Here is a 14,464-nt window from a genome sequence, read left to right on the forward strand (position 1 = left end):
TCAGTATAGCCTTCTTGTTTACATAATGATTGTGGTGACCTACTTTTAAATAAATGTAGACACATGTCACGGATATTCGATATGCCAATCCTCAAACAAACTAAATCATATTTATAAACCGGTTTGCATCGATCGGTTCATTCTACATATGTATAGTTTAACTAGTTTTGTAAATTATGTTGCTAACCGTGGCAAATATTAAGAATGATATCCCAATTGTAAATTGTGTACATTAGATGGTTCACTTCATGTTATTGTAAACAAAAGTAAACTGATACCTGTCTAATAGTTTCGAATTGCGCTAATTTTTGATAATGGATCTATACCTAGTTAGGAATTGTTTTGAAGGGATCCCAAACTGCGTTTTTTAGAACAAAGACCTTGCGAATATTTATTTTAAAGTTAACATAATAAATACATGTAAAATCAAGTGAAATATGCTTAATGTGGGATGTAAAACTAGAATGTGTTCGCTTTAAAGGATTCTGGGCTAATTTGTGCTTCAATTAATCAATATTTCAATCAGTTGTGTTTCCAGTTCTTGAAGATAACGTTCACTTTAAGTAACGACGTATTCTATATAAGCGGGTAGATATATTAACGAACACACATTTTCAATTTCAAAAAAAATATTTTTCCATAATTACAGTGAAGCTATTGATAAAAAAATTGTGTAACAATGCACTAATGTAACAAGAGCACACAGTTCTTTAAAAATACTGTACACTGTTGTAGCAACGGCGAATCGAAAGTGAAATTATTATATTACCAGTTTTGATTTTCCCAATACAATTGCTGCGAGCTGCGTTGAATAAAAGTGATTTATTAAATATCACAGAAAGTGTTATGTGTGACGTTTACGTACCTGTATTCGTAAGTTTACATTTTTAATTAAGTATATTTTTATAGTATGGATTTGAAGTAGATGAAAATTTGTGTTGTCCATGTCGGTGTATTGAGCTTCAATTATATTGCTCTATATTCGATACACGAGTATATAAGGGGAGAACCGAATACACCAAATATGTATGACTAATAGGTAGATGCATTTTCTTCTTTCACAAGAATCTTCATTGTAAGTACTTTTATTGTTCTATTTAATTAACACTGTTCTAATATTTGTAAAATGTTCAAGAATGGATGAATCTTCCTTCACTGCAATCAATGTCGAGGGATTTCGCGTGGTAAGAGGTCCAGACTGGAATAAAGGGGAAGAGGACGGAGGTGAAGGTCACGTGGGTTCAGTCGAAGGTCAGTCATAAAACATTTATCTCGTAATTTCGAATGTATTTGCTAGTGTTTTGTTCTAATATAAGATTAAATCGATTTAACGAGTATGGTCAAATTCTTGGTTTGATCTTATGGTATAATGTCATTTCAGTGTTCACGCAATAGAAATGTTGTTCAATATTTTGTACATTTAACAAACAGTGCGAAAATAACTATTTTTAAATATCTACTTTGATGATAAGTAGGTTTTATTTTCCATCCATAGAGAATATTATCAATAATTTTTACCAACACCATGAAGTGGTTTTTGAAGCCTCGAACAATTTAGCCGGTTTAATTATCAAATAAATTAATGATAAGCATGCCCAGCATTGGCGAAACTAGAGGAGTATTTGTGCAATGTAATTTATAAACGTAAAAATAAAAACCCTAATTTAGGGTGAACTTATTATTCATATATGGATATGATTGAATAATTTGATAAATGATATAATTGATCAAATAGTGTAACTGACTGATTAACAAACAGGATACACACATGTTGAGTTTTTTTTCTTGTTCTGTATATTTCAGTCGATAACTACAATGGCACTGTGACAGTGCAATGGGACATGGGAAACACGGGCACGTATTTTACGGGCGCCGACAGGAAATACGAACTTATAGTTCTAGACAGTGCTCCAGCTGGTAATATTGTTAACTTGACACAATATTTTTAATGTATATGGTACAATACAAACCGTGTTAAATGAGTCAATATGTGTATACACGTATTTGATCATTTATTATTTATCATTTGTGTCAATTTGGCATCTACTTTATGTATCGATTTGTCCTTTAACAAAAAGCTCGGTGCGTAGTTTTGAATACAACTTAACGACTAGATGTGTTGGTTTATATACGCGTTTTATTTAAAGTGAGTGTGTGTATATTTGAAAACAGGAATAAAACACGAGGACAGGCCCTGTGTTGCGTGCGAGGCATCGGTTATATATGGAACGCTCTGGCTGTGCCAAGAATGTAACAGTTGTTACATGTGCAACAGCTGTTACAGCTTTGATCATCACGATATCACACATCCTTGTAAACGAGTCGATAGACCTACATGTGACGGGTAGGTTGAATTTACGTGTTCATTTGGAAAGGACCATGTGTATTGGAACTTGTTACACTTGCTATTGGCTTGAACTTTGTTTTAGGGTCGCAGTTGATAAGAGGTCAACAAGCATTAAGATACGATCAATGGGCATATTTGTGGGAGCAGTGGTTAGGAGAAGAGACGATGGTAAACACTTGTAGATAGGTGTCATCTCTGCAGATTTCTGTGTGCAATAAAATGACATGTTTATGCAACCATACTTCCATAACGAAATGCTATTGTATTTTTGATTCTGACGATATGTGCTCTAAACGTAAACATTTGATGCATGAGTGATTCAAGTGACATACACAGTAATTATTGGGCTTCTATGAACCTCAATTTTGTATAATAAAACCCACGAATGATATAATTTGTTTTCAATAGCAATACTTTTTGAATGGCCTCTCTTCCAAAAATGATAAAGACATATAAAAACAATATTTTAAAGTAAGATCAGCTGCAGAATTTGGGACAGTGACGGAAGTTATCTCGTTGGAAGATGGCGATAAAAGGGACGCTGTGAACGTCACGTGGCAAGATGGCAGTACAAGCACATGCATGGTGGGGTTCCAAGGCAAGATTGATCTGGTGTGCGTGGAAGAGATGCCTGGACTTGAGTACTATAGAGAACATATGGCTGTATTAGGTATTGTTTTACATAAGTATTGACAGTAGTTATTTCATTAAACATTTAAAACTAGCAGTTGACGTAACATACTGATACAACCAACATGCCAGTTGTGGTAGCGATGTATTATATAACTAGAATGTAGCATAATTAGATATTTTGTTTCATTTGTGTGTATTGTAGACACTAGTTCGTCGTCCGAAGCATCATCAAAAGCAGGATCTCGGGCAGAGGACGTGGAACCCGAATCTAAGCCGATTGATCCAAAACCTAAACCGAAACCCGGAGACACAGTGTGTGTTGATGTTCAAGAAACGACAATAAGAGAACTGCAGTGGGGTCATGGTGGCTGGAACAAAGAAATGAATCATGTATGATATTACTGATAATCATATGTTAAAATACTATAGCTCTTGTTTTACATTAAAATGATACATGGTGAAAAATCGAAAACGTTTACGATAAACAAATCTACTTATTTGATAAAAATATAACAGGGCTGTATGTACCTAAGTATAAAGTGTAACCATTCGTTTTAATTACGAGTAAACTATTAAGTTAATATTTGCGCAGACCTGTCAGGAGCTACTCTTTCCGCTAATGAGCAAAACGAACCCGTTGTTACGGACAATATAGTCAACAGGTTAGCTCTTGACTAGACTGTGTATATTCAAAGTCTAGTCTTAAGCTACTGGGACTATATGTGACTATATTGCATAAGGCCCGATTTTTTGCATGACACCACTGATATAATAATATCTGTTAAAAATAAAGATTGCATCTGTTATATGAAATAAACTATGAATAATTATGTTCAAAATAATGCAGCTTATAATATTAATATAATATACACAGTATAATAATAGTGATTATATAATCTAACTTTAAAATTAGTATATTCAATATAGACAATAAACATACGGTCAATGAGTATACATGATCAAAACCTAGTAACATATACAGTCATGGCATGTGATCAGTATTGAATTTCATAAGTTGTTAAATAAAGTATCAATACATGAACAGGTCAAGGACAAATGTTTTGGGATAATAATATCATAACGCTTACGCTTAGATTAATTAACGTCATTATGTATTTAAGTACATTGGGAAGTATGGAAAGGTGAATCATATTGAGAAAAATGGCGACTATGTAATCGACTACAGTGGCACGAAGTTTCGGTTTAATCCGGAGGCTATCAGAAAGGTTTGTTGAAGTGTTATAACAAACACAATGACATACTATAACATTGCTTCATACTAGGTGAGTCAATCATGTGTACAAAAAATATATATTTTTTTAAATACAAACCATTTGTATGAATGCAATATTTTCTCAGAATGACTCTTGAATATGAACATGTTTCATTGCATTGAATTTGACTGTGACTTGTTGTCTGATCACCCAATGTACGGGCTAAAATTGTCATGTGATATGCATATGCCAATGTCTATGCGTTACTTTGATTTTAAAACTGGTATCAAGTCGGTACACATAAATCTGAACGCGTTTGTGAGTTGTTTTAGCAAACAGATGGTACTTCTTCGTATATACACTTAATTAATATATTAGTATTTTGCGTGTTGTAAAGACATGTTATCATGAATAAAACGTCAGTCAGATTGAAGCATTTTGATTGGTATTTAACACAATTTAACAAAATATTCTATTTTGCATATATCAAGGTTCCAAGTCTGAAATTTGGAGACACAGTGAAACTTATTGAAGATGCACAAAAGGCACAAATGCTTCAACAGGCCCATGGTGGGTGGACAACTGAATACGGGGAGGAACATTCAAACGACAATAATAATAACTAGAGAAACAACACAGTCGACATTGCCGAATTAAATTGGCCTTACCTCTTATAACTCAGCTTATAGAACAAGTTTCGATGAGTAATTTCAGTTCACATAGCACTTACGCGCTATCATCATCGCCTATTTTATCAAGCGGTGCACTACTGAGATGAATATGTGTATTTTATATTGAACGAAAACAATGAATATACGTTAAAAACATTTTAGTGATAATTCCAGAAAATTATTTACCTTGTTTTTATTTATGTGTGTGAACCTTTTTAGACCCTTGGAAAAATTGATAAAGTTGTTAAAATAGATACAGATGGCGATGTGGCGGTTGAATTCGGCGATACTGCCTTTGTATTCAACGCCGCATGCTGTGAACCGGTAACAAAACCAATGATTGATCGAATTGATGTTAATAATAGCATTACCAGTCAACCAGAACGAAACAACTCTGATAGAAACCTGAGAAGGGAGAATGGGATAAATACGAGTCTTAATACACGAGGAGGTACAGTGTATTTGATAAAGTATCTGTATTTAATGTACAATATTGTAAATCAAATGGATTTACCGCTTTATAACAAATGTATTTTATTACTTTTATCGAGTGTACTTAATCGACGCTATTAGAAAAAAACATGTTTGCATAAAAATCATATCTGTATGATGAAGCTGATAAACCTGCACGACAACTCACTTGTATCTTTTCAGGAGAACTTGCAAGACATGATCCTCTGGCGTCTGTGTTAGAAGAAAGCCTACGAGGTATGCAGGAGTTATTACAGAACCTGGCCAGTTTGTCTCAAGGGTTAATGCATGACATGTTAAACCCATCGCCAGCAAACATGGGCATAATGCTGTTGATGCATTCGGCGGCCGCAAACGATATTGCCATGTTAACCCATATTCTTCAAAACCATCAAGAATTGGTACGACTTTTAAGTAAACGTGTTCATAGTAAAGAATAGGTAACGTTACGCACGCTTAACATGCTAGCAGTATTGTACGTACACTTTATATGTGTTATGGGTATTTAAGTCTTATAAGGTGCGATTCGTTCAAATATATTTAATTGACATCACATACGCTCTTTTACCGCTTTATCAATTGAACATTTCGTTCTTGTGCCGTTTTAATACTCTAATTGTGCTAAGTGTTATTAATATTGATTAAAGCATACGCACTGTATCATGATATTAAGGTGAATGCCAAACATCAAGGTCTGACCGCACTTACAATTGCGAGTCATGAGGGACACACACGTGTAGCTGAGCTGCTTCTTGCAGCCGGTGCTGATGTTAATCTCGCCGACGATAAAGGTCACACGGCGTTAATGACTGCTCTTTCGAGGTGAATACAAACATGAATGGTTATTGCAAGAAAACGCTTTGTATCAGTATATGTTTGTTTTTGACTTTTATACCTGTGCTGTAGTTCTCTCCCAACATCTAGTAAGCTAACGAAATTAAAGAAAACAAAATCACATTGACGGTTAAATTAATAGATGATACAAAGGATTGTTCATATTTAATAGAAGTAAGGAGGACATAGCATTGCTTCTAATTCGATTCGGTGCGGACATCAATATGCGGAATAAAACCGGAAGCAGCACTCTTCATTTATGTGCTAGTGGTCAAGCAAATAAAGTGTTGGAAGTTCTACTGCAGCAAACGCCGGATCTTAACGTGCAGGTCATGTTTAAAGTGTTTTTTCGTTGACTCTACTGAATAAATTTAATTTGTCAATGGTTGAACGCGTACAAATTATAGATAGCATATACGCAATATGCACACTAATATATGTTAATATACCATGTCAGTGTTTAATGTAAAAGATTCAGTCGATATATTGATGCAAATGTATGCATGTTATCCTTACGTAATCATAGCTCATATGAAAAGAAATAACATTTATTTGTCAAATAACTTGTTTTATACGTCGGCGTCCTTCATATGCATTTATATGCGTATATAATGCGTTCGATAAAAAATGCCCAAAGCAATACTAGTTTACATATTTTGTGCATTTGGTTTCATTTGGGTGGGTACATTGTTAATTAAAATTGCTATAAATTTAAGTTAAAATGTTGGAACTGCTGATATAACTTCCATTACAGGATGATATCCGAGGTGACACACCACTTAATATTGCAATATTAGCAGAAAACACTGACGGAGCTTTAATGCTTCTAGCAGAACAAACAATTCAGTTAGACATTCCTAATAAGACAGGCCATACCGCTTTTACGCTAGCAGTAATGAGGGGAAATGAACGGTAAGTGAATGGATGTTCGGTATCGAGGGGGAATAAACGGTAAGCGAATGGATGTTCGGTATCGATACGGATTTTCTTCCGAATGCTGAATTGTCTTTTCAAAAAAATAATTTCATCGTAAAGTTGGTTTAGCGTTTCGTAACTTTCTCTGACATCGTTCATTAAAGGAGTAACAAGTATCTGTTAAGGTTGTGAGCAAACTGTGAGTGATGTCGTTCTTGTAGAATCGTTAAAGCCATTGTTGAAAGATCCCCTGACCTGGTGATATTACACAGTCCTGTCGGTGGATATAATGTTTTGCATGTTGCTGCAGCGAACGATCATTCTGAGGTTATAAAGATACTACTACAGGTAACTTCGACGTAAATATGGAATAACTTGAAAATACCTGTAAAAAATAACTTATTTATGCAAATGTTCCAATTTAATATTGTCGTTCGGGTGTTTACTTCTGGTGGTAGTTATAGATGAAGTCCCGTTAATTATTAAAGTATAAATACTTTTGTTTTATTTGAGGTCACAGTCCAGTCGAGTTAGCAGAAATAGTAGTCGTTTTGTTAACTGCAGCTGTTTGGTGTTGTTGTTGCTGGAAAATATGTTTGTTGATGATCTTGATGATTTTTTACGGACCATGGGGTCATCAAAGCTCTCGTTTTTGCTTAACTGCATTTCATTTTTCCAGGCAAATGCTAATGTTAACAAACTTAGTAAACAGGATTTTATTCCATTACATCTTTCCTGCAAGGAAGGCTACTTCAAAAGTGCAAAACTACTTATAGAAGCAGGTAAACACAATATATAAATTTTCACGACTATACCGTCGTATGTTTGTATTTGTCTGCATTATATAGTAGTGCTATGCTAACCCAACGAAACAGTTAATTTTATAGCGGACAGAGTCAAACATGATTTCGTTAAAATTGCTTTAATAATTCTATACTTACTGTTAATAGTCGTGAACATTAATTATCTTCCTTCTGCGTAACTAATTTATAAAATTAACTTAAATGGTATTAATTTTATTTGGGCATATACAAACTTACCACAAGGAGTATATTAAATATTCATACAGTGTCTGATTGAACTCACTGGACATATTGATGACAGGTTAAAAATCATATCATTGGCAAAGACTGTTTAAGCTAAATCAATTACATTTGGTTATGAATGTTGTCAATTTTCCTAATAAAGGATCTCAAGTAAATGCAGAGGACAAAGAAGGAGATACGCCACTGCATCTGTGTGTGTCGCAAATGAGAACAACAGGATCCCCTATGTCTATGGTAAGAGCTACTCGCCATCAGAATACAGAGTAATTATTATCGCTGAACGTGTCGACAAAGGTAATCTCATACCAAGTAGCCAGTCGCCAAATATTCACTCCGCTCACCTTCCTGCTTATTCCGTTACTACGACACTGTTTGTTTTGACATCATGTCGGCGATAAAGCGGTATCTAATTGACATATCAGTTTTAAGTATTAATTTTCAGTCTAAATTTACATATTAAACTTTTACTAATAATGTACAGCGAGTATGACAAAACAGATACCAATTGAAAAAGAGAACTATTTAATGTGGAGTTTAGTAATACTTGCTTGTATAAAGTTTTCCAACGTTAAGCAGACAGTGTAGTGATGTATGCTTGTTGAGTTGTTCGACGTGTAGGGGTTTTGTGATATCACTTTTTAGAAGTATCGAGTTGTCAGTGTTTTGTCGTGTTACCAAGTGTCGAGTTTTTTACGTCAAACACTAGGGTCATTTCATTTGTGTTAACATAAGTATCGATGTTTTTGTAAGTTAGGCAGTTTGGTGTTATCACCAATTTCAAGATATCTAGCGTTTAGCAGTGTGGTGAAATAACTAATGTCCAGTTGTTCATCATTTAGCATTGTGATGGTATCTATTATATCGAGCTTTCAAGCGTTTAGCAGGGTGTTATGTTCATAATGTCGAGTTTTCCACATATTGCAGTAATAAAACTTACTATTATGATCACCTATCTCGATGCAAGTTCATGCACTCAAATAATTAAGAATAAAAGTGGCGACCTGAGTGTTTAAAGACTGCTAATTGAGTCCACATCTATGAAATGAAAGCTAATACATGCGATTTTATTGTAAATATTGTATTTTCTCAATCTTTAACGAATACCAGAATATGAACGAGGAAATGATACGAAACCATTGTAATTGTCTTATAATTGTATTTTGATTCTAATGAAGTTCATTCCATAACCACATCTTTTGTTGATGGGTCGTATTAAAAAACCTGCAAAGTAGAGTTAGAATTTCCCCAAAATATAAATGTATACGTTTTGTACGAGGCTGTGTTTTCCAATGTAAAACCGAAAATTATTTGTAACTGTAAACAACTCTAATTTCGCTGATTTCCTTGTACCAATGCGTTATTTGGACATGTTAATGTTCGTTTATTGTTTATACAGCACGACTAGTACATACATTTATTCCATGGTTACTACTGTACCATATCCTTTATGTAAATCATTTACTGTCAGTTGTGGTATCTTGACGTTATAGATGCATATGCTGCTAAGACGTGGAGATAAATTAACAAAGGAGATAAAAGAACGCATCGAGTTGGGATGTCTTCTTATCAACCATGGCGCGAGCATCCATGTCACAAATAAAGCCGGCCTCAAACCTTTACAAGCGTGCAGACACGATCATATGAAGAATGTCCTGCTTACTTGTTCAGAAATGCAGTAGGTTTTAACATTAAAATAATATATTAATATCATTGAATTATACGATATTAACACTTATATACGAATATACGATTTTTATGAACACGGTAGAGCAAGTTGTATCTTCTAATTTCAACTTAAAATTAATAGATTATATTTTGTGATCATATACATTGCACAAAATAATGATCATAGAAATACATTAATTCTTAAGTTAAAATATGTGTTCTGAATAATTAGAAACTGACAATCGACAACGACTATGGCATATACCACATTCAACTAACTCTTCACTAAATTGAGATTTTACATAATTCTAATTGTATCATTATCATAAATAAATTTAGAAACAATGATGGGCATATAGTAGTTAAATGTGCTCATCATATATTGACGAACATACAAGTTGCATAGTGTGCTCACATCACATAAAGATATTTTATATACAGATCTGCCAATATTCAACGATTTAGTCCGAATATTGAAATTCCGTCTCGAAGAAAAGAAACAAACCTTTTTGTTAGAGTATCCACAAGGATATCGACGCATTGTGCTAACTGTAAGGAAAGAATAGTTGACTTACTACTCCAGCCATGTAATCACCTTGCTGTTTGTGGCGCTTGCGCTTGCAGTTTATCCATATGTCCTGTGTGCGGTGATAAAATCGTTGCGGACTTTGATCGAGGTAATTTTGTATTTATATCTTAAAATATACATATGTTTCAGTACATTATATATGCAACCGTTTTGATACGAGTAGAATCAAAAATAATGAAGTTAAAGTGGCAAACATGTCTTTATTAAACATATTTGATTGTTTTGTCACGATCACAGATTATTTCAGACTTACGATACCTTTGTAAAGTATATATTGAACGAAATTATTTAAATTGTTTAATTGTGTTCTTTTCTGCTAATATAATATATTAAACATCATGTTTAAATACAATGAATCAATGGCATAACTACTACTTACAGTAGTGTCAAGCAGGTAAGTTACACGTGATTGCATTACATGTGTATGCTGTACCATCAACATTGTATCTTTAAGATGGGAACAAGGTGACCGGGCATAATACCACTTCGGAAAAGAATGCATGCAACATTTGCTGATACACATTGGAACAAATTTGGCATATGCAGTTCATGACAAATGTATCACGATTGGCTTTCAGTGTTGATCAATGGCATTTGGCGTCAATGCGAGGATATCTTTTAATGACAGTACATCATATATAATTGCCCACAAAATTAGGTTAAGTTTACGATTCAGAACTGTTTCAGAAAATACTGGCACTGCCATTACTATTGCAATAAGAGAATTACTCAAACCTTGAACATCAAATTTTACTGTGATTGTGAAAATGAGGTTTGTTTCTTAGTTGATAAAAACTCTCTTACAATGATTTAATATTTGTATATTGTTGAAATTTGTTGTGTTTGTTTTTCAAATATTTTTAAGACGATTAACGTAATTTACATCAATGATGGACTAGATGTAAACTGTAGGAATTAATGAAAAATATCCCCACTTATTTATTTATTATCATGAAACAAACATTACACGTGTATGTTTTACAGACTTCGATTTAATCTTTATCACAGCTGTGTTAACGTCATATTTTAACGACTATTACTCTTATAAATAATAAAACTCGAACACATTTTCAGAGGGGCTTTTATTGTAATAATACGTTATTGAACTTAATCGTGAATTATAAGATGTCAAAGGAACAAATGATTCAACTCTCACTTCTAAGATGATAAAAAATATGTCACCGCTTTGAAGAAGTAAATGACACAAACGTGGGGTAAAAATCTATTAAAAGGCAGGTCATTGTTAACAATAAGCGCGGGATTGAATGTACAGCGTTTAAGGAAACTATTTAAATTAGTTCACGTCTTCACGCATAATTGCATAGTAACAATATGCATTTGGATGTTTACCTATTTTTTTTACTTTTTTGTTTTACCGTTTTTGAATTGCGGGCAAACGCAAATCTTTCCAATTATTACAAGCAACACAAATGTTCCGGATACTGCAACACCATTTGAACCTTAGTATATTATATAGTATTTACACGTAAAAAATAATGACGTACTTTTGTATTAAATATCTGTATTTTATCTTAAACTGGAGCTTTTCGAAAATAGATGTCCACAATTTTTTAACAAACTATATGATGGAATATTTACAGCATATGAACCACATGTTACTATACATTTGAATGTTATTTCGCTTCGGTATGTCGTTAAACGAAGAAGTACGCTATTCACAATCAATGTAACTATGTAATTGCATGCGATCGTTTAGAGTATGTTATATTGCAAATATTGTACTGGACTATTACCAATACATTTAGAACAGAAAATACATAGTTGAAAAACTTTGTTGAACAAAACATGAAATTAATAATATGTTTAACGATGTTATATACTCTTAGATGTTTGCAATTATTGTTCAATTTATTTTTGTAAGTTACGTAGACGCTAAGTATAGAGAAATAAGTATCCCAGAGATTAACCCGTCTTTTATTTTGAAAGCATGTTACACAGTATCGATCGGTTCTTGTGAGCCTAAATACACTTGCCTTATCGATCAGCGACGTTACTTGGGGACAACTGTATTGAAGAAATGTTCGATGTAGCATTTGATATATTGCGCGAGATTTTTCATTAAATTAAGTCTTATTAACAAAATCATCAATGCGTGTGCATGTTACTTCTTAATATGAGTTGTGTTACTGATTAAGACTTTCGGTTATGTTTAAAGTATACTGCTGTTACTAAACTGCTTTTAACATGTTCAGTGGCAGAATACTCTCTATTAAAGCAAATCGTCTGCAAACAATAAGTGTCTTTCGTTAACTTTTCATTTTACAAATGTTACTCAACTGCTTCCGCAAATTGTTTGAAAACTTCTTAGGAATGTTCATTTGTCAATAGTACATTAAATAAAATCGTTCATGTCGATTAAGTCAGATGACGTTTTAACAGCTGAAACAATAAATGTCTTTAAACAAGACAATCGGCGTTGAAACAAACACTGATTCAATGTTGTCCTAAATAAATAATAGAACGGCAAATACGATTAGTTACAGGTAACCACGAATGGGTTCTTTATTATCCACAGCTATAAACGAGACTTCTCGAAAACTATATAAAAAATTAAAGCGAGACTAATTAAATCATTGTAAATAAGCTGTACCACAAACAATGGGATCATATACCATCCTATGTTTTCATCAGTGAAAATAAACTTACCCGTTGACATTAAAAAATTGACAACACAATTTAACACATTAACACATCTGGAAAAAACGGCGAGATTTAATGAAACACATTTTATATCATATACGTGTAATAAGATTTGGGTAGGCTGAATAATATGTTATAGCCATCATTCGTACAAAATATGTGCATAAGACTTAAGTCTCACCTTCTACATCAGCTGTAGAAGGCGAGATTGAATAAAAAACTAAACGCGACCGAAATGTAACGTTAAAAAGTACACACGATTATTTATGTTAAATTATTCCGAAACATTGCTCTGCTGCATTAAAATTACTGTTACATAGTGCTACTTTTGTAATGTAAATCAAAATGTGTTTCCTTCAATGAAAATAACAATCGGATAATAACATACATCAACAAAATTGTTGATTTATATGTTAAGATTTAGAATACATATTTATGACACGTTTTTAAGTTTATTTAACTGCTTATGTAAAATAGCCTCTATATTTTAAAATAGTGTAATATATTAACTGTCTGTGAAACATTACATTCCCTAAATTTGCGCAACAATATTTTAGGTAAATGTTCCCGCTGCATATAATTTTCGCATTCAACGTTAACTTTTTTTATCTAAGACTGCTACGCCGAAAAAAAGTTAAAGTTAATGCCATTATAGTATTATTGAGGTGTTTGTGTGCGGGTGCGTACGCGTGCATGTGTGTATGTGTGATAATGTGTGTTGTGCGTGCTAAGGTATGTGTGCGTGTGTCAGCATTCGTTCGTAGGCACTTGCGTGTGTCTATGGAGGCGGACTGAACTGGTCACATCGGCTTTTAATGAGTATATAGCTTTAAAACTCTTCTAGTCTGATACCACATGAATCCGAACCTTTGTTTATGTTACACAGCAACAAATTGTGGTTATTTACACCTGTTGCTGCAGTCATTTCCCGGGCTCAATACACTGCTCAAGGTGAATCATGTCTAGTATTCTATATCATATTATATTCCTTTGCCATATTTATTCAGAGCAAGTCCACGGGATCACAATAGGCGAATCTTTGGGTGTCAAATCTTCAATAAAGGCATATAATTACATTGATTAAATAGTTTTATTCCACTGGAGTCTGGTTGAAGCTGGTAGCTTTTGAGGTCTCTGTAGTATTATGTCCACCTCTTTAAAACTGCGGCACTCTCGGTCAGGAGATTCACGTCAGCGTCTGCTAAAACACTGGCCTTAGGCTCACTGGTCTTAGTGAGGGTCTTGCTGTAGGCCTTCTTACTGCATCCTGTGGTCATCTCTTTGTCGATGTTGATAAACTGCTCCTCAATCCATCCGTTTGGTCTTCATTCATTCTTCCTCACATACCTGGTCGCTTTCCAGTAATTTTCCCTAGAGTATTTCTCATTCCTAAGCTCTCTTTTTTTGTAACATAGGTA

At 33.7% G+C, this 14,464-nt stretch overlaps 1 protein-coding gene across 3 annotated transcripts; it reads left to right on the forward strand.

Moving 5' to 3' along the window:
• The first annotated feature begins 345 nt into the window (after nucleotides 1-345).
• Nucleotides 346-11,458, forward strand: LOC127842793 (E3 ubiquitin-protein ligase MIB2-like). Of its 3 annotated transcripts, XM_052372505.1 has the most exons (20): nucleotides 346-873; nucleotides 1,136-1,251; nucleotides 1,804-1,917; nucleotides 2,173-2,344; nucleotides 2,430-2,515; nucleotides 2,820-3,017; nucleotides 3,183-3,370; nucleotides 4,102-4,206; nucleotides 4,686-4,788; nucleotides 5,083-5,316; nucleotides 5,520-5,737; nucleotides 6,010-6,158; nucleotides 6,343-6,499; nucleotides 6,925-7,082; nucleotides 7,307-7,433; nucleotides 7,765-7,867; nucleotides 8,274-8,365; nucleotides 9,622-9,806; nucleotides 10,238-10,473; nucleotides 10,840-11,458. In XM_052372505.1, exons 2-20 carry the CDS (start codon nucleotides 1,137-1,139, stop codon nucleotides 10,899-10,901), a joined length of 2,802 nt encoding a protein of 933 aa, XP_052228465.1. In that variant the 5' UTR covers nucleotides 346-873; nucleotide 1,136; the 3' UTR covers nucleotides 10,902-11,458. The 3 variants fall into 3 exon arrangements, with proteins under 3 accessions (XP_052228465.1, XP_052228464.1, XP_052228466.1); XM_052372504.1 differs by lacking the exon at nucleotides 346-873 and having other exon boundaries at nucleotides 1,124-1,251; XM_052372506.1 differs by lacking the exons at nucleotides 346-873; nucleotides 1,136-1,251; nucleotides 2,430-2,515 and having other exon boundaries at nucleotides 1,805-1,917.
• The last annotated feature ends 3,006 nt before the right edge of the window (nucleotides 11,459-14,464 follow it).

The sequence above is a fragment of the Dreissena polymorpha genome, chromosome 8, assembly GCF_020536995.1.
Source record: "Dreissena polymorpha isolate Duluth1 chromosome 8, UMN_Dpol_1.0, whole genome shotgun sequence".
Classification (NCBI taxonomy): Eukaryota; Metazoa; Mollusca; class Bivalvia; order Myida; family Dreissenidae; genus Dreissena; species Dreissena polymorpha.

Coding starts and splice junctions, on each gene's coding strand:
- LOC127842793 (XM_052372505.1), top strand. CDS start 1,137: ATGGATGAATCTTCCTTCACTGCAATCAATGTCGAGGGATTTCGCGTG. Junction 1,252..1,803: donor TCACGTGGGTTCAGTCGAAG/GTCAGTCATAAA, acceptor TGTATATTTCAG/TCGATAACTACAATGGCACT. Junction 6,159..6,342: donor TTAATGACTGCTCTTTCGAG/GTGAATACAAAC, acceptor CATATTTAATAG/AAGTAAGGAGGACATAGCAT.